We start from the raw sequence: 23,143 nt of genomic DNA on the forward strand, positions 1-23,143 counted from the left end.
GTTCCCCCAAACACACGTAGTGCTTACCTGTCTCATGGTACCTTAGCCCATGTGGCTTTTCCCTCCCAGGATATCACCTCATCTGTCTGTGCCAATCCCATTCTTTTATTTATTTATTTATTTATTTATTTAACATCTTTATTGGAGTATAATTGCTTTACAATGGTGTGTTAGTTTCTGCTGTATAACAAAGTGAATCAGCTCTACATATACATATATCCCATATCTCCTCCCTCTTTCGTCTCCCTCCCACCCTCCCTATTCCACCCATCTAGGTGGTCACAAAGCACCGAGCTGATGATCTCCCTGTGCTATGCGGCTGCTTCCCACTAGCTAGCTATTTTACAATTGGTAGTGTATATATGTCCATGCCACTCTCTCACTTTGTCCCAGCTTACCCTTCCCCCTCCCCATGTCCTCAAGTCCATTCTCTACGTCTGCGTCTTTATTCCTGTCCTGCCCCTAGGTTCTTCAGAACCTTTTTTTTTTTTAGATTCCATATATATGTGTTAGCATATGGTATTTGTTTTTCTCTTTCTGACTTACTTCACTCTGTATGACAGACTCTAGATCCATCCACCTCACTACAAATAACTCAATTTCGTTTCTTTTTATGGCTGAGTAATATTCCAATGTATATATGTGCCACATCTTCTTTATCCATTCATCTGTCGATGGACACTTAGGTTGCTTCCATGTCCTGGCTATTGTAAATAGATGTGCCAACCCCATTCTGATTCACACTGCAAGGCCCAGCCTGGAGGCCTCCCTGACAACCCAAACTTCCTGAATTCCTTTTCTGAAAGCATTTATTACTAGTAACACTGATTTCATATTTGCAGTCTTACTTTAATTCTTCCATGTGCATTTCTCTTGCCTTCCCATCCAGTTTATCCTTTAGAGCAGGATACCTTCTTTAAGACTAAAAATATTTCCTCTGCATTAAACACATAAAGAACTAAGTATCAATAGCTGGTTATTTAATTTCTTTTCCATTTTCTTCCTCCTCCCCCAATATTCTCCTTGAAGAGCTGGCATTGAAAACATCTGTGATGATTTTATACACTTATTCTAAAAACTGAAAAGCTTATAGGATATATCTTTAAGTAAGAGCCTTTTACCTATAATTCATGATTAAATTCAAAGATCACCTGTTAGAGTACTTATTAATAGGTTAAGAAAATTAAGAAAATAGGAACAGGTGAGCTTAATTTGTTTTTGTTTTGTTTTAAAAATCTATCCAAATTTGCCCCAACATTGGTGGCTAAAGGGGAATAAGAATATAAATTGAGGCTCACTTACTATATGTTTAAATATTTCAAAGTTATAAATGAAGCTAACAAACTATTAAAGTATGTTCTAATTTCTTGCCTTTAAAAATACACCTTCAAAATGACCTCAAGGGCTTCCCCGGTGATGCAGTGGTTGAGAATCTGCCTGCCAATGCAGGGACACGGGTTCGAGCCCTGGTCTGGGAAGATCCCACATGCCGTGGAGCAGCTGGGCCCGTGAGCCACAACTACTGAGCCTGCGCGTCTGGAGCCTGTGCTCCGCAACAAGAGAGGCCGCGATAGTGAGAGGCCCGCGCACCGCGATGAAGAGTGGCCCCCGCTTGCCGCAACTGGACAAAGCCCTCGCACAGAAATGAAGACCCAACACAGCCATAAATAAATAAATAAATAAATAATTTTCAAAAAAATGACCTCGAGCCCAGCTTTGCCTCCTTCTCTTCCCTCCCCTGTCTCCATTCTGCACTACAAGTGGCCTCCCACGTTCACAAGTGGATATTACAGCTTGCTTCTCCATCCCTGCCACCTCTCAGGCCTGGGGCTACACACCGTGGTAGCAGGGCCTGCCCTCAGGGAAGAAGGCAAAGAAGAGTTCTTTTTAACGTGGGGCCATTCTTGCCCAGGTCTAGGGGAGACATTGAATCTGTTCTTTTTTTACTTCTTAACATAAATTCATTCAGAATTTATAGCTTGGGGCTTCCCTGGTGGCGCAGCGGTTGAGAATCTGCCTGCCGATGCAGGGGACACGGGTTCGAGCCCTGGTCTGGGAGGATCCCACATGCCGCGGAGCAACTAGGCCCGTGCGCCACAACTACTGAGCCTGCGCGTCTGGAGCCTGTGCTCCGCAACAAGAGAGGCCGCGATAGTGGGAGGCCCGCGCACCGCGATGAAGAGTGGCCCCCGCTCCCCGCAACTGGAGAAAGCCCTCGCGCAGAAACGAAGACCCAACACAGCCATAAATAAATAAATAAATAAAAATTTAAAAAAAAAAAAAAAAAAAAAGAATTTATAGCTGCATTCAAAATACCAAATAAAAGTAAAAGCTTTATGACTTTAAAAAATCAGTTAAATTAAGTTTCATCTTCTTAAATGTAAAAGCACTTTAAAAAGAGAAATATATAGTACAATTATAAATATTTGCAAGTTCCTACACACTATTACTATTGCTAGGAACATATCAGTGTGTGAACAGCAAGATGGTTAATATTAAAAACACATTGGCAAAGGTGTCACGGTCACAACCGACAATATCTGAACATATAAATTAAAAAATGACCACAGATATATAACTTAATGAACAGCAAGACACAGCTTCTTTTGCATTGTTATTTTTTTCAGTCCTTCTCCAGATTAGCTTCTGAGTCATGGAGTAGTTTGGCAAATGTAATCATAGTCGCTATCTTTTCTAAGCAAGCAGTGCTCTTCTTATAAAGATATAATCATAAGTCAACTCCCCATGAATTAGATTCCTCACTGAATATGTAAATACATGCTTGTCTCAGTTTATGCAAGACAAGTCTATCTTTCATGGTTAGTTCAGAAGATGACAACAGACCAAAACATGTTTTGAAATTACATGTCCAGAAAATTATCTTAGGTACTACAGAAGAAAAAGAAAAAAGTCAAGAAAGAGGACTCAATCTTATTCTGATAATTTTTAGTTAGTATTCATAGTAAATAAAGAATCCAAAAAAGGGATGGCAACACAGAGATTGTTTAGGTCAGCAGTTATTATTACTGGAGCACAGACTATTATTGACATTCTCTTCACTGTATGTATCTCTCTCTCTTCTCTTTTTCCTGTTGTCCCCTCTTCTTTCTTTATTCACTTCTGCTGCATCCATTACCTGGTTCTCTCTTCTCTTTTGTTTGTGCCTTAAATCTTCCAGTGATAGTCACCCTTGCTGGAAATGTAATCCTCTTCCTGCTATTTCCCTCTTCTGGAATTGACTTTCTTAATATTATGAATATACACTTCTTTTTTTAAAATTATTTATTTATTTATTTATTTATTTATTTATTTATTTATGGCTGTGTTGAGTCTTCTTTTCTGTGCGAGGGCTTTCTCTAGTTGCGGCAAGTGGGGGCCACTCTTCATCACGGTGCGTGGGCCTCTCACTATCGCGGCCTCTCTTGTTGCGGAGCACAGGCTCCAGACACGCAGGCTCAGTAGTTGTGGCTCACGGGCCTAGTTGCTCCAGGGCATGTGGGATCTTCCCAGACCAGGGCTTGAACCCGTGGGCCCTGCATTGGCAGGCAGATTCTCAACCACTGTGCCACCAGGGAAGCCCTGAATATACACTTTTAAAGATTAAAACTTTACCAGTGTCATATAAGCCTAATAAACTGATGTTTTTCATTTTTTATATTCCCTTAATATAATTTTTGCAGAGATGCAATCACAGCACAGACAATTATGACACTAGCTGACTAGTTAGTTGTCATGTCTCCTTAGACGCCTCTTGGTCATGAGTGACTCCCATTGGTTTTGATGACCTTGACAGTTTTGAGGAGTATGGGTCTGACCTTTTGTAGAATGAGCCTCTATTGGAATTTGTCTGGTGTTTTTCTCATGATTAGACTGGGGTTATGGGTTTTGGTGAAGAAGAGTACAGAGGTCAATGTGATTTTCACTGTATTATATCAAGGGTACATACTATCAACATGATTTGTGGCTACTGATGTTGACTTTGGTAATGTTTGCCAAGTTTCTCCACTGTGAAGTTACTCTTTTATCCCCCTTCTACAGCGTACTCTTTGGAAGGAAGTCACTATGTGGCACTCACACTTATGGAGAGGGGCTATTATGTTCCCCCTCCTTAAAGGTGCAGTATTTACATAAATTATTTGAAATTCTGCACCGGAGCTTTGTCTCTTCTCCTCTGTTTATTTATTTATTTACTCACTTATTTCTATCAGTACGGACTCAACAATACTTATTTTATACTTTGAGTTATAATACAGTGCTGCTTTCTTTATTTTATTGCTCAAATTGTTCCAGTTTTGACCATTGGGAACTATTTCAGTTAGCTTCTAGGACCTTTTGACATATCTCTATTATTGCATATTCGTGTGTGTGTGTGTGTGTGTGTGTGGCACATTTTTACTTTCTGGCACTATAAGACATTCCAGGCTCATCTTGTATATTTTGTGCTCCAGTCCTAAAATCAGCCATTTTTTCAAGAAGCCCTGGTTTATTTTACTGGAGAATGGTATCAGAAACCAAGATCTGGGTTCTAGGTGTGCTTGTGGCTACTGTGGTGTCATTGCTTCTAGACCCGCTCAGCTGACAGAGCAAGGAAATATGTGTGTGTATACTAACTGGTGTATATACAAATATATCTAAATGTTTCCATATGTAACCACCTGTATCTATATTAAGCTAAATACGAGTTCATACTAATGTTGAAAGCAGTTTTTAATCCAGCTGTAAGGTGGGAAAGTAGGGGAGGTGTAGAGAAAACAAGACTGCCCAGAAGTTGGCAATTGTTGAATGGTGTGGTGGTCCATTATGCTATTCTCTCTACTTTTATCTAGAGATAATAATACACACACACAAAATTTTTTATACATAATAAAAAAATTTTTTTTAAATAAGAACAGTTAGAGAAGGTAGTCTTGGCCTCACTCCAAGCTCATTTACTCTTCCTTCATACAAGATTCTAAAGAGCATTGTTAGCTAATTTCCAAACATGTAACTAATCAAAACACTTTAAACATTTTAAAAGAATTTTTTAAAGTATAGTGACAAAAGTAAGAAATGACAGGTAATAAGAAGGAAACTTCTAGAAAAAAAAGAATAATACATAAATAATTTGCTGCAATAGCAGACAGAACAATACACTTCAATAGGCTCTCAGAACATTACTGTATTTCCATAAAAAAGCTATTATCCATAATAATCATGCTTCATCAAGAAAAAGCTAAATAATTTTAGCATATTCTGTTTTAAAAAAGAAAAAATAAGTAAACATATTTTCAGATAGTTTTTATTCAGAACAGTAAAACTTTAAAAGTTTCCAACCTACAAGGATAGACACTAAGTCATCTATAAAACTCAGCTGTTTAGAAAAACTCACTTCCCAAAGTTCCAGACAGCCAAGTACCACAATTCAGGCATAAACACCCGGTTCTCCAAAATATCTAAGTAATTTATATTTCCACAGAAACACATTTAGTGTTCATGGCAGTCTCAAATTTACCTTAAAAAGAAAAAAAAATAATTCAACAAAATCAGTTCCCACTCTAATAACTCTTTGAAGGAAAAATACTATTTGGCTTTTTTTCAAATTCCACTTCTGATTAAAGATATAAAGCAGATATCATCTTATGTTTGCAAAGTTTTTCATAGAATACTGTGATCTTCTTCTCTCCCTGCAAAGGAGAAGCTAAAGCCATACTGATATGCCTAGTGTCAGAGAGTAAGTATCTTTTGCTTAAAAATACCCTGAATCAGTGAGCAATTTATTGGCCAGCCCATTCTGTTGAAAGAAATGTTTCGACAGTTACTATTAAACTTCTCTCTTAAATCAGACCAAAGATAAGAGATAGAGGGTGAAAGATTCTCTGTTTTTGTCTATTCTGTTAGCTATTATCTGTTTTTACTTATTCTATCCTTTTTGTCTATGGCATGCCAATAAAGAGGACTCTTTCTTTTTTGAGTGCCTGGCATAAAGAGAGCTTAATAAGGCTAAAACATGCTTGGGAAGGCAAGAGGCTTGGAAAACTGAAACAGCTCAGAGGCTCCTGCTCACTCCTAACCCGCATCCCACTTGTCACCTGGCTGGTAGTGCTGTCGCCTCCTTGGAGAGTAACTTGCATTCAAGAGATTGTGCCAAGCACTCCCTTAAGAGGACTCTTCTTGGGGTATGATGTTCCAGAAATTAATCCCCAGGTACTTTTTACCTATCTGGTACAGAAAGCCTTCTGAGCTCATTTGAATAATTTATAGAGATGATTAAAATAGAGATGATCCTGTGGAAATATGAATAGTGACACCAGGTCAGCATTACCTCTCAGCAGACCAGGCAGGTACCTCTGAAATGCCTGCAGAGAAGACCCGCTCATTGATATACACACGTTCCCTCTGTTTTCATAGCTCATTGTTCTGCCATTCCTGGTGCCGGGATATTGCCTTTAGTCAAGATTTGACTGCTTTTTTTTTTTTTTTTTTTCTTCAATTTATTTATTTTTGGCTGTGTTGGGTCTTCGTTTCCGTGCGAGGGCTTTCTCTAGTTGTGGCGAGCGGGGGCCACTCTTCATCGTGGTGCGCAGGCCTCTCACTGTCGCGGCCTCTCTTGTTGCGGAGCACAGGCTCCAGACGCGCAGGCTCAGTAGTTGTGGCTCACAGGCCTAGTTGCTCCACAGCATGTGGGATCTTCCCAGACCAGGGCTCGAACCCGTGTCTCCTGCATTAGCAGGTAGATTCTCAACCACTGCGCCACCAGGGAAGCCCCAAAATTTGTCTGCTTTTTGCTTATAGGATTTATCAGAAACATTCTGGAAGGGGAGGCCACGTTGCATGTTCAGCCCTGCTCCATGGAGACCAACATAACTTTCAGACCTAAGAGACATCCTCAAAAAGCTTAGTTCAAGTAACTTCTCTCTAAAGACTAGAAATCACATGATGCATATCCCTTCCACTTCCCCATGCCATGCCCCTCCTCTCCAGTCCCTCTCCTCCAGCCCCAACTGTGCCAGGCAGAGAGCAGCCTCCCTTCAGGTAGAAGACCACAAGGACGGGGCCAAAACACTGCAAGAACAACAGGTATTTGGGTCATCCATTTGACTGTGTTTGACAATGTGATACGTTGACTCTACAGTGCAGGAAACCCAAGTTCAGGAATTCCAGGATTCTTTATTGAGCCCAGCAGCACACTGCTTGGAGTCTAGGCGCCAACACCCTTGCTTTTTCTTGTTTGCAAAGGAGAGATAATGATACCAACTCAGGGGCTCATGTATGAGCTAATTAATGATTGCACAGGGCTAAATATAAAGAGGCTTCATGGTACAGGCAGGTAATATGTCCCTTTAGGAGTAACACATGGTAACTACACTGTGTGAGAGCCCACTAAAGCTGTGTCAATCACTGAGGAAGGTGGTCTTAGTAGACCCACCTCATTTCTTTATGATTATTTACTTGTTTTTTGGTTTCCTATTTTATTTTTATTTTGTTATTTTTTATTTTTTTAAAAAATTTATTTATTTATATATATATATATATTTTAATTTTTTTGGTTGTGTTGGGTCTTCGTTTCTGTGCGAGGGCTTTCTCTAGTTGCGGCAAGCGGGGGCCACTCTTCATCGCGGTGCGTGGGCCTCTCACTATCGCGGCCTCTCTTGTTGCGGAGCACAGGCTCCAGACGCGCAGGCTCAGTAGTTGTGGCTCACGGGCCTAGTTGCTCCGTGGCATGTGGGATCTTCCCAGACCAGGGCTCGAACCCGTGTCCTCTGCATTGGCAGGCAGATTCTCAACCACTGCGTCACCAGGGAAGCCCCTCCTATTTTATTTATTTATTTTCTTTATTATTATTATTTTTGGCTGTGTCAGGTCTTAGTTGAGGCACGTAGGATCTTTTTCATTGTAGTGCTTGGGCTCTTTCATTGCGGCGCTCAGGCTTCTCTCTAGTTGTACCGCGCGGGCTCCAGGGCACGTGGGCTCTGTAGTTTGTAGCATGCAGTCTCTCTAGTTGAGGCGCATGAGCTCAGTAGTTGTGGCATATGGGCTTAGGTGCCCTGCGGCATGTGGGATCTTAGTTCCCCAACCAGGGATCAAATCCGCGTCCCCTGCATTGGAAGGAAGATTCTTTACCACTGGACCACCGGGGAAGCCCCTGGTTTCCTATTTTAGATTCATCCTTTTCATGGTGCAGAATTATTGTATTTATATTTCTTATTTAACTCCTTACCTATGGCTGGCTTTCAGTCACTTCAGAGCACTGTGTTTACCAGGCTTCCGCTGGACAGACTGGACGGGAGTGACTACACTAACAACCTGGGGACAAAGGGAAGCTCCATGTCCAGGACTTGGCCTGGCAGCCTGAGTGCTATACCACCACCCCCAGCAGCACATGTGACAGCTTACTATCTCTGTATGTGTAGGCTCCATGGGCCTTGGGGCAGAGTTGTCAAAGCTGTTTGTTACAAAACTGGTTCCTGACCAAAAATACTGACTTTCTGTTATGTAAGATAGCTGCAAGGTCCTTTTTATGCCATTAATTGGGTTAGAGGATGGGAAGGTTGTGGCACAAGGGAACAAAACAGGTTTCAGACTCGACTGCCTAGGAAACACTGCAGGGATGGTTAGTCCCAACAGTTACAAAACTGTAGAAAAGAGAAGCACTGTACTTACAGTATCAAATTGAAATTAATAAATCAAATCAAATTAAGAAAATTGAACAAAGTGCTGAATACCTACTAAGTAGTCATTAAAAAATAAAATAGTTAAGGAAATTAAGTCAAAAGTAGAAGGTACAGAGAAACATTTATTCATTCATTCAACAAACATTTATTGAGCACCTAGTGTGTGCCAGACATTGTGTTAGGAATGGGGGTACAGCAGTGAACAAGAGACAAAAATCTCTGCTTCACAGAGTTTAGATTGTAGGGGAGAAAGACAGAAAATAACAAGCAAACAAGTAAGCAAGAAAATATATAGCAATCCGTATTGTGCAGATAATTCATGCAGGTTGAGGTGATGGTGACTGACCTTTCTGCACAGGTGACACTTAAGCTGTGAAGGATGAGAAGGAATCAGTCCTGTGAGGACTGGGGGAGTGTGTTCCAGGCCAGGCAAACAGGTAGGGTCCAGTTCTCAAGACAAACAAAGGGTTCAGCACATCAAGGAACTGCTCCAGTGTGTCTGGGGCAGAGCTGGGGGGAGTTTGAGCTGGGCAGGGGAAGGGGCCAGTTCACAAAAGGCCTGTAAACACGTATAAAGACCTGCGTTTTCTCAGGAGAAAATATCTGCAAAAAAGGCAACTGACAAGGAATTATCTTCAAAATATACAAACAACTCATGCAGCTCTATATCAAAAAAACAAACAACCCAATCAAAAAATGGGCAGAAGATCTAAATAGACATTTCTCCAAAGAAGACATACAGATGGCCAAAAAGCACATGAAAAAATGCTCAACATCACTAATTATCAGGGAAACACAAATCAAAACTACAATGAGTTATCACCTCACACCAGTCAGAATGGCCATCATCAAAAAGCCCACAAACAATAAATGCTGGAGAGGGAACCCTCCTACACTGTTGGTGGGAATGTAAATTGGTACAGCCACTATGGAGGTTCCTCAAAAAACTAAAAATAGAACTACCATATGATGCAGCAATCCCACTCCTGGGCATATATCCAGAGAAAACCATAATCCAAAAAGATACATGCACCCCAATGTTCATTGCAGCAGTATTTACAATAGCCAAGTCACAGAAACAACCTAAATGTCCATCAACAGAGGAATGGATGAAGAAGATGTGGTCCATGTATACAATGGAATATTACTCAGCCATAAAAAAGAATGAAATAACACCATTTGCAGCAACATGGATGGACCTAGAGATTACCATACTAGGTGAAGTAAGTCAGACAGGCAAAGACAAATATCATATGATATCATTCATATGTGGAATCTAATTTTAAAATATGATACAAATGAACTTATTTACAAAACAGAAACAGACTTGCAGATATCGAAAACAAATTTATGGTTACCAAAGGGGAAACATGGGGCAGGGGGAGGGATAAATCAGGAGCTTGGAATGAACATACACACACTACCATATATAAATCAGATAACTGACAAGGACCTACATAGCACAGGGAACTCTACTCAATATTCTGTGATAACCTATATGACAAAAGAATCTAAAAAAGACTGAATATATGTATATGTATAACTGAACAACTATACTCCAATAAAATAAAAAAAAACCAAAAACCCAGTTTTCTCTTCTATGTGTGATAGGAAGCCCTTGGAGAGTTACAAGCAGAGAAATAGTAGGATTTGATTTATGCCTTGAAAAGATGACTCTGCTGCCCTATGCAGAAATAATGGTGGGGGTAAGAAGGGGGGCAGAGAGACCAGCAAGGAGACAACTGCAGTGTGGCACTTACGTCCTTAGTCCCGGGATAACTACTTGCTCATTGTTGGGACAGCAAATGACAAATGATCATTTTGTGTGCATCACTTCACATTTCACATCTACATGTCTGCTGGGACATACAGCTATCCCACTTTTGTGGACTGGGAAATTTTAGATCGCATTAAATAACAAGAGAGCCATGGCCAAATGGTACTCTGTGTACATCTGAATTGTAGATTTATGGTGTTTTTACTCATCCTGGCCCATTTGACACCCTCGGTTTCCTGTTGACTTCCTACCATACTTTTGTCAGTGGTTACACCAAAACCACACTCAATCATCAATTCCCCCCCAGACCCATTTTTTGGGGTAGTGACTTTCTTTCTCTACAAAGAAAAGTGAAACTCTTCAGCAGGAATTCCTTCTTGTGTCATCTTCACATTCTGATAGCTTCCTCTTAGTTTGAGAAGATGTCTCTCTTCTCCAAAACTACGGACCACCTGAGCTCAAGGTCTGTCTTGCACACAATATGCACCTCCCAAATGATGCCCTCATTCTGAAGCATTTTTACTATAGTCCCTTCTCCTTTCTCCTCTTTTCAGCTTCTAAAACTGCCTTGTCCTATCTTCACAAGCAGCCCTTCCCTCTGCGCTGCTACCCCTTTGACAGTCTCTCCCAAATCTTCCCCGTCCAGTCTTTGCTCTCCTTTAACCTGTATATAAACCTCAGGCTCTCTCTCCAGCTGCCAGTGCCCATTTTCCTCTACTCCCATAACCTTTAAGAACTGTATGAATTCAGCTATATCCTTCTTTTTGCCAAATCCATTATCCCCTTCAACTTGCTTATTTCTTGAATTCCCTCTTTCAATTTTACTTTCTACTTGTGTGAACTATAATGTTTTTCTTTTTAAGTTTAATCATTCATTCTCTTGTCATCTATTCAACCTTACAGACAACTCCCAGTTATGGATGATTCTGTCTTACCCCATCACTGGCATTCTTTCTTCAAACTTACAATCCCTGACGCAAATGCCACTGGGGTCAGAAGTATTTTAAAAGTAAGAATCTTCAGATTTTGGAAAGGTAATATGTGTACGTACTATAACACATTAATATTTCTGTAGCAAAAATGTATGACAATTCACTGTAAATAGGATAATTAAAGATAATAAATTGCCTCATAAGCGTTCAGGTCAAATTTTGCTGCCAAATGAGTTTCAATGTCAATTTACAAAAAAACCAAAACCAAACAAACAAAAAAATGAAAGAAAGAGAGAGAGAAAGAAAGAAAAGTAAAACAGCTGAAAATTTTCCACTTCTCATTTGCTCTGATGATAGCACAAATCTATTTCTCCATACTGCTCTCTCTTTTATTCTAAAACTTTCTACCTGGTTTTCAAGTTCCTACTTCAAAGTCAACATTTTCTAAAAAAAACAAATCAATTTTTCCTTGCAAGCAGTCTTCCTTTCTAAAGGATTTCATTTGTCACCAGGAACACCATTTTTTCTAGCCTCCCAAATTAAAAACCTTAAAATCTTTCATTCTATTCACTTTCGCTCCTACATGTAATGCATCACCAGATCTCTTGACTTCACCCATTCAACAGCCTCTACCTTATACAAGCCCATACTGTTTTTTTTTTTTTTGGCTGCATCGGGTCTTCGTTGCTGCGCGCGGGCTTTCTCTAGTTGCGGCGAGCGGGGCTACTCCTTGTTGCGGTGCACGGGTTTCTCATTGCAGTGGCTTCTCTTGTTGCAGAGCACAGGCTCTAGGCGCTTGGGCTTCAGTAACTGTAGCACGCAGGCTCAGTAGTTATGGCTCACGGGCTCTAGAGCACAGGCTCAGTAGTTGTGGTGCACGGGCTTAGTTGCTCTGTGGCATGTGAGATCTTCCCAGACCAGGGATTGAACCCGTGTCCCCTGCATTGGCAGGCAGATTCTGAACCACTGTGCCACCAGGGAAGCCCCAAGCCCATACTGTTTTAATAGGCTCTTGGGCAGTTTCTGAGATCCCAGTCCCCATCTCTGTTCACAGCTTTTTATATCCCTCAACCCTGCCCTTCCATCACACCAGGAATATCAATGCCACTACCTCTGAAATATTGCATTCATCATGAAGTCTGAAGACTTGAATACAAGAAACAACTAAGAGGGGTCCATCTGACCAATGTGGTCTGCAAAGTACTAACTTCAAATGTTTAATTCCACCTTCAATTGTCACTTCAGCATTTAGATATTCTTCAAAAGTGTGTGTGTGTGTGTGTGTGTGTGTGTGTGTATGTGTGTAACACACAAACATAAATATGTATGTATATACATATATATACACACATACAAACACATATATATATTTAAATCTATTACCCATTTCATTAAGTTATGGGTTACATTCTAATCAGTACCCTGAGGAAAACTGTAGGTCAGAAGTACATACAGCTTGCTTTTTCTAAAGCACATTACAAAACTAGTCTGACATACACATTCTACACATTCCATTCCAGTAGCTTCAAAGCTATCATGTGCAAAACAAAGCAGATGTATAATATTACAGGTGGAGAAGAGGGGGATGAATAAGCATCAAAGGCAAGCTCAGGCTGGTGGTGCTGGCCACCCCACATGTTACAAAGTAGCACAGACGATCTACTACTAAAACAAAACACTGGCTTTATTAACAAACAGGGACTGGGGATAATGAGTGACCACTGGTGTTGAGACCTTGAGTCACCTCTCAATCTTAAGACAACATCTCCTGGGACTTCCCTGGTAACACTGTGGTTAAGAATCTGCCTGCCAATGCAGGGGACATGGGTTCGAGCCCTGGTCCGGGAAGATCCCACATGCCGCAGAGCAACTAAGCCCGAGCACCGCAACTACTGAGCCTGCGCTCTAGAGCCTGTGAGCCACAACTACTGAATCCCGCGTGCCTAGAGCCTGTGCTCCGCAACAAGAGAAGCCACCACAATGAGAAGCCTGCGCACCACAACGAAGAGTAGCCCCCTCTTGCCGCAACTAGAGAAAGCCCGCGTGCAGCAACGAACACCCAACACAGCCAAAAATAAATAAATAAACTTATATATATATAAAAGACAACAGCTCCTGTCAAATTAGGTCCACAAAAAGCAATTCTGAGCTGTTGATTCAGAATCTTAAATGAATCATTCCACTGTTCAAAGCACCTTTATGTGATTTAATATCTGATTCAATTAAGAACTTGGTAAACTGCAAATAAGCTCAGCTCAAAGGAAAGTAGCTTTTGAGAGAATGTAGGGTAGCATGGTTCTCTCCCAGCATTCGAAGTTCTCAAAAGCCTAAAGGAGAGAAGACTAAGTCTCAGAGAACAGTACCCAGCAGGAGCTACCTTCACCGGCATTGACTTTCCCAGTTAAGCTCTAACCAACTGCAAAAAAAAAAAAAAAATTGTTTAACACTCAGAAAAAAAGTAAGGGAGTATGTTAATAAATAGTGCCCAGGATACTTTCAAATATATAAGACTACCATGGCATTAGCCCTGTGAAACAGTAACACATACTGATTCACAATCATGTACCTCGTACTCAATTGTTATTAAAGAGACATTGGACAAATCAATATTCAGAAAGATTCCCTCAGCAGGACTCACCTCTAGATCCTGGTTACAATACCTGTTTCTGGAATTTTTATATCTATTCCGGGAGTCGGGGCACCTATTCCGAGAGTCTGCCCTCCCGCTGCTACTGTCGGCACAGCCGCTACACCTGCCACAGCCAGAACCACGGCAGGTTCGACCCCCCCATTGAGGCTCTGGATTAGGCCAGTCTTCAGATTTTCCTCAGCAGAACTGAGTATTGCAGAAGAAGTCCAGTGTCCAGAGCTACATAAGCAACCAGATCTGGTTCCAATTGGCCCAAATGTCGTCGAGTGTAGCCAGAGGGCTTTGTTCTTGGCTAAACAAGGGATCCCCAATGAGGGATTCCTGACCTAAACAAATACTCTATGATTAGAATATTCAAAAGAAGACCCCCCCCCCCCCCCAAATTGTCTTCTCTCTGGCCAAAATGACGATGTGATCCTCTCTCGACGTCTTCAGGAAAACACATGAGCATCACTGGCCAGCAACTCCTCTTTATTTTGGGAATGATGTCACAAGAACTTTAATTTTCTCCTGTACTACGTTGGCTGGTAGGAATTCAGTTTGAAATTTAAGGATGTCAGAGAACAATAACAATAATTACTACTTATAGAGAGCTTTGTATACGCTCTGGGCTTTACAATCACTAATGATCCTTACAACAAGACAGGCATGCTGGTCAGGATGATCACCAGCCAGGGATTCCTGATGGAAGAAATGGATCTGTCTTGACTAGAGCTAGACACAGAATCCTGAAGGACTTTAACTTAAATATTTTCAGCCTTTGGTACTTTGAGTCTACGACTGTTGTAAATATTTTTTATAATAAGTGAAAGAAATTCATTTGAACAAAGGGACTGAAAGACATACAGGAGCAGGACTGCAGTGAATGAGAGGGAAAAACACTTCAGTGACTCTTCTGAGACTGTCGTTTAGTTCCATTGCATGAGTGACCAAAAACTATTATTTCACAAGTCCCATTCCCACTCCCATCTCCTCTGATACCCACTCTCTAGTAAGAGCAGAGAAGCATTTCCGGTTTTCACTACCTAACAGTTCCAGCCGCACAGAACTCCCACCCCTAAAAGCACACAACAAATTTAAACCTTAATTGGATAACCGAACACTAAGTTATTTTAAATAACTTAAAATAACTTTTTAAAAGAAAAAGAATACAAAAAGGTTAAAATGTCCCCTGTAAAAACACAATTTTTAACCAGTTTGAATACCAATGATTATCACTTTGTCACAATATCTTAAGCAAGATAAACCCAACACATAAATGAGCAAAAAACATGAAAAGATAATTCACTGAAGAAATACAAATGGCCAGTAAACATAAAAAAAGAGCACAACCTCATTCTTAATTGAAGAATTATAACTTTAAACAATGAGATACCAACAGAATGACAAAACGAAAAAAAATCAATTACATACAACATTTATGAAGTGGTAGGAAAACAGACACATTCATTCACTTTGGTTGGGAACTTAGGTTGATAAAACCTTTTTATGGGCAATTTGACAATATTTATAACATCTAAAAATAAGTGTGCTTTTGATTCAGTAATTCCATTTCTAGAGAATTTATCCCATAGAAATACTGACAGAAAAACACCCAGAGAGAGGGCAATGTTTATAAAAGAAAAAAAAAGTGGAAATAACTTAAATGTTCATAAATAAAGATTGGTTAACTATAGAATAGTACAGCCATCGTAATATACATATGGAATACTATCACGTAGTAGTTCAAAAGAGGTGTATTTATAGATACTGACTTGGAAAGATGATCACAAAGATTGCTTAGTAAAAAGAAACAAATTAGACAATTGTATGCATTGTATGATATCTTTTGCTTGGAAAAGCACAAATACACTAACTCTGTTTACATAAATACGTAACAAAAAACTCTGAAAGTATACACACCAAACTAGTTACCTTCAAGTGTAATGGGAGAATTTAAGTCTTCATTTTGTATGTTTCACACTCTTGGAAATTTTTTGCAACAAACAAATATAATATTTAGAAGAAAAATAATAAATATATTACCACATTTAAAAAACAAATAGACCTCAAAACCCTATCACAGACAAAGCTTTCCAGTTTGGGTTATGGGGAAATGGACTGGCTAATATATACTTATATATTTATTTATACATATGTGAATAAACAGCACCCATAGTCACTACCTCAAAGGAAGACAACACATGTACTTGGGGTGTAAAAAAACAAACAAACAACAAATCACTCATTGATCTCCTGTTACTTCCTTGTGACCATGGTACCTTCAAATGTACAATATCACAGATAGTTATATCCATAGGCTTGATTTTCCCAAAGCCAGCTATGCATAGGCAATCAATCTTTTTCTTATAAGGCCAGACATTTAGCTTTAATGAGAAAAAGAACTGGTATACCATATCCTGCTTTTGTAATGCCACTCTTGGGATATTAAAGCAACATTCTCCAGCCCATAGAATGCCCAACATGTGAAATTTCCAATGTAGGAAAAGCACCTCTTGCTGCATCCAATAATACCAGGCTTTTCCAGAGGAAAAGTGCTTCCTAGGCCACTATGCTCTACCTTGATCTTCACGACCCCACAGCCCAAGTGCTGGAGAAGGAGGGTGGAGTCATGCTCCAGAAACAGCCACATTCTCTTTCTGCTGCCCACACATGGCTTACTTATGTGCATATTCATTTGGTGAGCTTTCCTTCTCTACCTTCTAGAGCGTAAATAAAAATTCAACTCATACGGAGCTGAAATGCTGCACATTTCCAACAGCATTGTTTTCTACTACTTTTTACTGCAAATAGACAGCATTTCATTCACGCAAAATTTATAATGTTCCAGCCATACAAATGCAGTCTGACCCTTAGGGCCTCCTAGTCTGGTAAGGAAGGAGACTTGTAAATCAATATGGTAAGTGCTGAGTTCATGATACATCCAAGGTAAATAAACAAGTTTTTGAGGGCAGGGATCACAAAGAAAGAGCTGTTTCAGCAGGATCTTAAAGGATGAGTAGAATTTTGCAGGTAGACAAGTGGAAAGACTTTCTAGGCATGGGAAAGAATATGGGCAAAGGCAGTAGAATGGGGCAATAAGAAATTTGGAAACAACGGTAACGTCCTCCGGAAATGCAGTCAGGACTGGTAGAGTTTACAGCAAATCAGAGAATCATAAAGAAATCACACGTGCATACCTAAACCATTTCAATGTGACTTTAATCACAATATAACTTAAATCATATCTATTCATTCCTCCATCTTCAAAAACATTTTGAATAGGCAATACTTTCAAATAGTTCAAAATTCAAAATATGAAAAGATGCACAGTAAAGTCTCTCTCCCACCTGCATCCCCTATCTACTCTTTTCCCCCACCTCTATCACAAGTAATTATTACTAGCTTTTCATGTATCCTTCCATAATTTCTTAATGAATCTACAAAGATATATCTATATCTATCTATTCTAATCCCCCTTTTACACAAAATGTAACATGCTGTACACATTGCTCTCTATGTTGAATTATTTTTCCTAACAGTATATTTAGCCTTTTAGATCAGTACTTATAGAGCACAGAGAGATTCCTGCCATGCAGCCAGTAGGGAAAGGGATGAGAGATTGAAATTGGGCACTAGGCCTATCTGTGTGGCTAGGACAGGTCCCAGGGTAGGGTGGGGTGGGTAAAATGATGTCAAGATCTGAAGGACGATGAAAGCAGAGATTTGGGACAAGGTAGGTCTAAGGGGCCAGCAGTCCCTAATCACACACCAGATGACATATGCAAGTGTAAGACAAAGTGCCAATAGGAGTGTGGAATGCAGAGTTGGAACAGATGGATTATACTCTTAAGTCCTTCAAGGAAGTCACTATTGGGAAGGACTAACCTTAGTAATTAAATGCCTCCGTCTCAGGATTGGGGCTTGGGGGTCGGAACTTGGATTTCGAAGGTCTTACTACTTGCAGGATAATTTCAGAAGAGTCCTTGGTGAGATTAGCAACATGGGTGATCTGAGAAAAAATGTAGGAGCCCAGCAACCAATGTTCATGTACTGTGTCCTAGGCCAACCCGACAGAAGAGAAGACCCAACACTGGGCTGCATGGGATGGGGCAGCGCAGGTGGACAAGTCTGAGCCCTCTTAAGTACTTCATATTTTGAACTTAGTCCAACCTAAGAAATGAGGTAAGCCTGGGGACTGGGCATCCAGAGGAAAATCAGTGGGCTCATGTGGAACAGCTAGAGAGAGAGAAAGGAGAAGTGATAGGGTTGGGAAGAGAAATGGGATGTCACCTCTCAGAGTGTTCAACCACCTGAGAAACATGGAAATGAACATGTTAGGAAATGTTTTGTCCTCTCTGCTACCTCGACAAATCCTTGTTGAACTGAATTGTTATCCTTATTGACTGAACTAGAATAACCAGGCTGGAAGCTGGACAACACTCTACCTTGACAATTACAAGCTTAATTGGGCGATGAAAAAGCTGTCAAAAGCAACTGTGGTAGAACCATCTCTGAGATACTTGAGACTGAAGCAGATACCTGTCTTGGATGACTTGGGAGCATCCCAATCTCAAGAGTGGGATGAGAGCTTCACAGATATCTCCTGAATGATGAGGCAGAGAAGCATTAACAAGAATCAAAATCTGTACACATGACTTCTAAAGGAGCAGCACTGAATTGGCAAAATTCTTTCTCCTCTATAGATTATAGTAACTTTGGTTTGGGGGTGTGGGGCTTATTTTTTCTTTTAAAAAGTACACATACACACACTTATACACATGCACATGCAAACACACTTACAGGCAATGGGAAATAGAGGCTTTATCCAAGTCAAGAATGAAAAAATCCAAACGGTTAAAGCAAAAATAATTCTCTTCTTTTGCTTGAATTAATCAAACAATTGCTGTGCCCACTTATTCCTTTTTACTTGTTTGAACTTGGCTCCAGAATGATTGAAAATGTGACAATTTTACTTATCACTATTGTCAGATACAATTTTCTAGATCAAAATAAGTGATTAGAATTGAAGGGAAATTAAAAGATTTTCATACTAGAAATCACTGAAATTCTCATTAAGGTAATTACTCTCTTTGAAGACGCTAATTTTAATTAACAATATTTTGCTCAGTATTCTTATTCTCTTTTTTTTTAAAGAAATGCTTTAATTAATAAAGGGTGTTACTTCATGTCCTGGAAATATCTCTATGTAGTGGAATTAAGACATTTTCATTTAAAAAATGAATTAAGTAGTAAATATAGTAAGTACATAATACAGCAAAACATATATTAATCTACAATGTTAACCCTTTCTTACATGCAAAGAAAGAATTATTCAATATAATTATCATGTATGATATATGTTTTCACTCAATGATACCACTTCCTTATGCTTTTCTCTCATATTAAAAGTCTGTTACAAATATAAATATCTGTGGGCTTCCCTGGTGGCGCAGTGGTTAACAATCTGCCTGCCAATGCAGGGGACACGGGTTCGAGCCCTGGTCTGGGAAGATCCCACATGCCGCGGAGCAACTAGGCCCGTGAGCCACAATTACTGAGCCTGCGCGTCTGGAGCTTGTGCTCCACAACAAGAGAGGCCGTGACAGTGAGAGGCCCGCGCACCGCGATGAAGAGTGGCCCCTGCTCGCCGCAACTGGAGAAGCCCTCGCACAGAAACGAAGACCCAACACAGCCATAAATAAATAAATAAATAAATAAAAGAGTGCATTTCTATATTCATGATAAAAAATATATATATATATAAGTATTTGTAACAAATATAAATATTTACATAAATATATCTTCTACTCTAAAGCTGACTAAAGGTTTTACGCAGTCGTTTAAAGGAAAAATTGTTTGGTATAAATAAATAAAATCCCTGATGATTTTTCTAAGATTTAAATTCTAGTAATATTCTCCTTTGATTTGTAGTTGCGCTTTTTTTCCTAGTTGACGTATACATGCATTTGAGAGGCAATACCAGCTTTATAATTATAAATCCCTATTTCCGTTTATACAAGCTGGAAGAACAATGTCTTCTTTTAATTGAAGGATTCAGTACAGTATTGCAGCTCTAAAGAATGTCTAAGGAATGTTAACAGCATGTTAAATAAGTAAACAAACACAGTAACACAGAGTGTATGGAACAAATATAGAAAATGAATAAATCTTGGTTGTTTGGGGGAAGGCACATGGCTTCACTTCAATGAAAATAAAAAATTTAAACATTCATCTGAGTAAATACATATAACTTAGAGGGCTAGATCAAGTCAGGTATCTTAAGAAGAACTGATGGCCTTCTGCCTGGGAAAGACGCCAAGGGTGGCCCTGATACAACTTCCTAGTAAATCTGCTGAATCCTGCAGGAAATGACCAGGCTTGCTGCAGAGAGTGGATTAAGAGAAGAGTCCTTTGGAAGGTATGGGAGGCGCCCTGGCATGCTGGCACTCACAGTAGGTACGAACTACCCAGAATCTACATGGAGTTAGCTTCTGTTTCCCGGTACTACTGGCCAGGCTGGTGGTGTGGGGCTGTCCTGCACTTCTGAGAATGGTCTGGTTACTCCTCTCAGCCATGATCTCAAGAGACATAAAGTTGAGAACACATCAGTAGGCAAGAGAACGCCTGTTCCATGCCTCTTCCTTTCTCCCAGCCATAGTAGAATATGCAGATGAGAAAGATCCAGAGAGCTAGAGCCCAGAGCAAGCAGGAGGAAGAAAGAGGGATGATGGAGGCGGGGAGCGGGAGAGGGAGAAACAGGCAGATCCAGAAGTGGACCTGGGAGCCAGTTCTTCCTGATGTGGGCATTTGACCATCTCTGAGCAGGAGGGTGTGGTACAGGTAGAGAGTACAGGCGGTGCCTGGTTGACCCCATTTCAGGCGACACGTGGAGACAGTGTAGCCAGAATGACATTTTGCCTCTGCTTGCTCCTTTCGTCCAGTTCCTACCCTGCTTCTATCTGCCCTGGCTCCCTTCCTACACTGGGTTCCCAGTTCATCCGTTTCTGGTCCCAAGCCTCTGCCTTCCCCAGGTGTACCGACTGGCCTCTTTCTCCCTGCCAGCCTTCATGGGACTGAGCTCTCTGGCTTGGCCTTGGGGCCTCTCCCATGAGCTGCCTGGTGCTCAGGGCTCCTTGACTGCAGCCTGGGACAGCAAGCAAGGGTTGAGAGAGCATGTCTAGATGGGATAAGGGTACTGTGAAGAAGACACGGCTATTGCTGAACTGCAGACCAAGGGAGGGGGCACTGCAGACCCTTCACTGCCATCCTTCTCAGGGAATTTACTTTTTGCCCCAACTTTGAATGCTGCCACCAATTGTTTCCTGGACTTCAGTAAACATCATAGGATAGTTAATGGCATGATACTTGCAGAATTATTTTTATTTTAAGTTATTAAAGGAAAAATGTAGAAAACAACTCGAAACTCAGGGCCAGCGACTGGATTTATCAGGTTTTGTTTCCAGTTATAAACTATTTCTTATAGAGAAAGAAGAACAAAATGCAAAACCAATTTGAAAGTGAGTATAAATTATAGGAAGCCAGGTTATTTAATTTTTTAGTTTAAATTTGATTTTTTAATTTCAACATTTTATAAAATTTAATTTTATATTTCTGGTACTCTGATTGATATTATGCTACTTTGAGTTAGAAAGCATTTTCTGTTGAATTTCCCTACCTACTTTTGTCATTTTCTAATAAAATATAAAATATGAGTTTATAATCGCATCATGTCCTTTTTTCTTACTGCTTTCCACCAGTAAGATATTTTTTCATTTTAATTTTTAATTGTGGTAGAATACACATAACATACAATTTACCAGCTTAACCATTTTAAGTATATAGCTCAGTAGTCCTAAATACATTCACATTGTTGTACGTCCAATCTCTAAAATTTTTCATCTTACACTAAGTAATTTTTTCACTTTTAATATATAGCATTACTAAAGCAAATTCCTTTGGGAGGGGGGTTTCTTTCATGACAAAATATCTTTCATTACTAACCATCAGTGATCTTATAAGAAGTTGTAACAAGAAATGTATTATACAACCTTTGGGCTTCCCTTGTGGCACAGTGGTTAAGAATCCGCCTGCCAATGCAGGAGACACGGGTTCGATCCCTGGTCCGGGAAGATCCCACATGCCGTGGAGCGGCTGGGCCTGTGCGCCGCAACTACTGAGCCTGTGCTCTACAGCCTTCGAGCCACAGCTACTGAAGCCCGCGCGCCTAGAGCCCGTGCTCTGCAACAACAGAAGCCACCGCAATGAGAACCTGCGCACAGCAACAAAGACCCAACGCAGCCATAAATAAATAAATAAATAAATTTATTAAAAAAAAAAAAAAAGAAATGCATTATACAACCTTCAAAGTCTGGCAGCTAAACCAGCTCTCACACTGTGACTCAAGACTTTATTCTACTTTGTTGCCTGCAGGCAAGGACAGGAGCCATGTCTTTTCATGGGTGAAAGGATGCAGTTAACATGCATACACATTATCTCCCACTTTGGGGAAAACTTTTCTTTTAAGGCAATATAGTTAAGTCAGAACTTTCTGTGCAAACATCTAGATATTAAGATGTAACTACCGATAGAATGGTAACAACTCTAAATGCCTTACAGTAGGAAGTAGTAAAAATGCCTTTTATGGGAAAGAATCACTATTTCCAAATATTGATGTCATTTTATTTTGTATATCTTTGAGTTAAAGGTATACAAAGGGAAAAGGGCAGGCAAAAGGCACCCAGGACAACGAGGTAGAACATTTGAAGGCAGCAAAGAGCAAAGATTCAAACTTATCCCTTGATTCTTATTTATTATCTTGGTGCATTGATATATAATGACCTTTTTACCATCTACGTTCTTTTCAACTATGTGTTTTTCAATCAGACAGGGGTTATTTTTCACTTTTTAATTCATTAAAGTGTTTAGTCCTGGGAGCCAAATACTGGAAATGAAGCATTACCTTTTTAAACATTCCAGACTCTGTACGTGAAGGACCAGGCACCTCACAGGTGGTGTGAAAGAACCGGGACTCCCCGAAGTGCAATGTAAATTCTTGGCACTCTCCAGCCACACGGCCTCCATCCACTACCTCCAAAGCTCTGTAAAGAGTGGAAACAACAACTTATCAAGGATGCTGGAAAATCAAGAAGCC

General features: G+C 40.2%; 1 protein-coding gene across 1 annotated transcript in view; it reads right to left on the reverse strand.

Annotated features, from left to right (window-relative positions):
* The window catches only part of CRYBG1 (crystallin beta-gamma domain containing 1), a 207,587-nt gene that overhangs the window by 97,065 nt on the left and 87,379 nt on the right, over window positions 1–23,143 (reverse strand). Inside the window, exon 2 of the mRNA XM_036871435.1 lies at window positions 22,952–23,090. Coding sequence (XP_036727330.1) covers window positions 22,952–23,090 — 139 coding nt within the window. The remainder of the gene's footprint in view (window positions 1–22,951; window positions 23,091–23,143) is intronic.

The sequence above is a fragment of the Balaenoptera musculus genome, chromosome 12 (genome assembly GCF_009873245.2).
Source record: "Balaenoptera musculus isolate JJ_BM4_2016_0621 chromosome 12, mBalMus1.pri.v3, whole genome shotgun sequence".
Classification (NCBI taxonomy): Eukaryota; Metazoa; Chordata; class Mammalia; order Artiodactyla; family Balaenopteridae; genus Balaenoptera; species Balaenoptera musculus.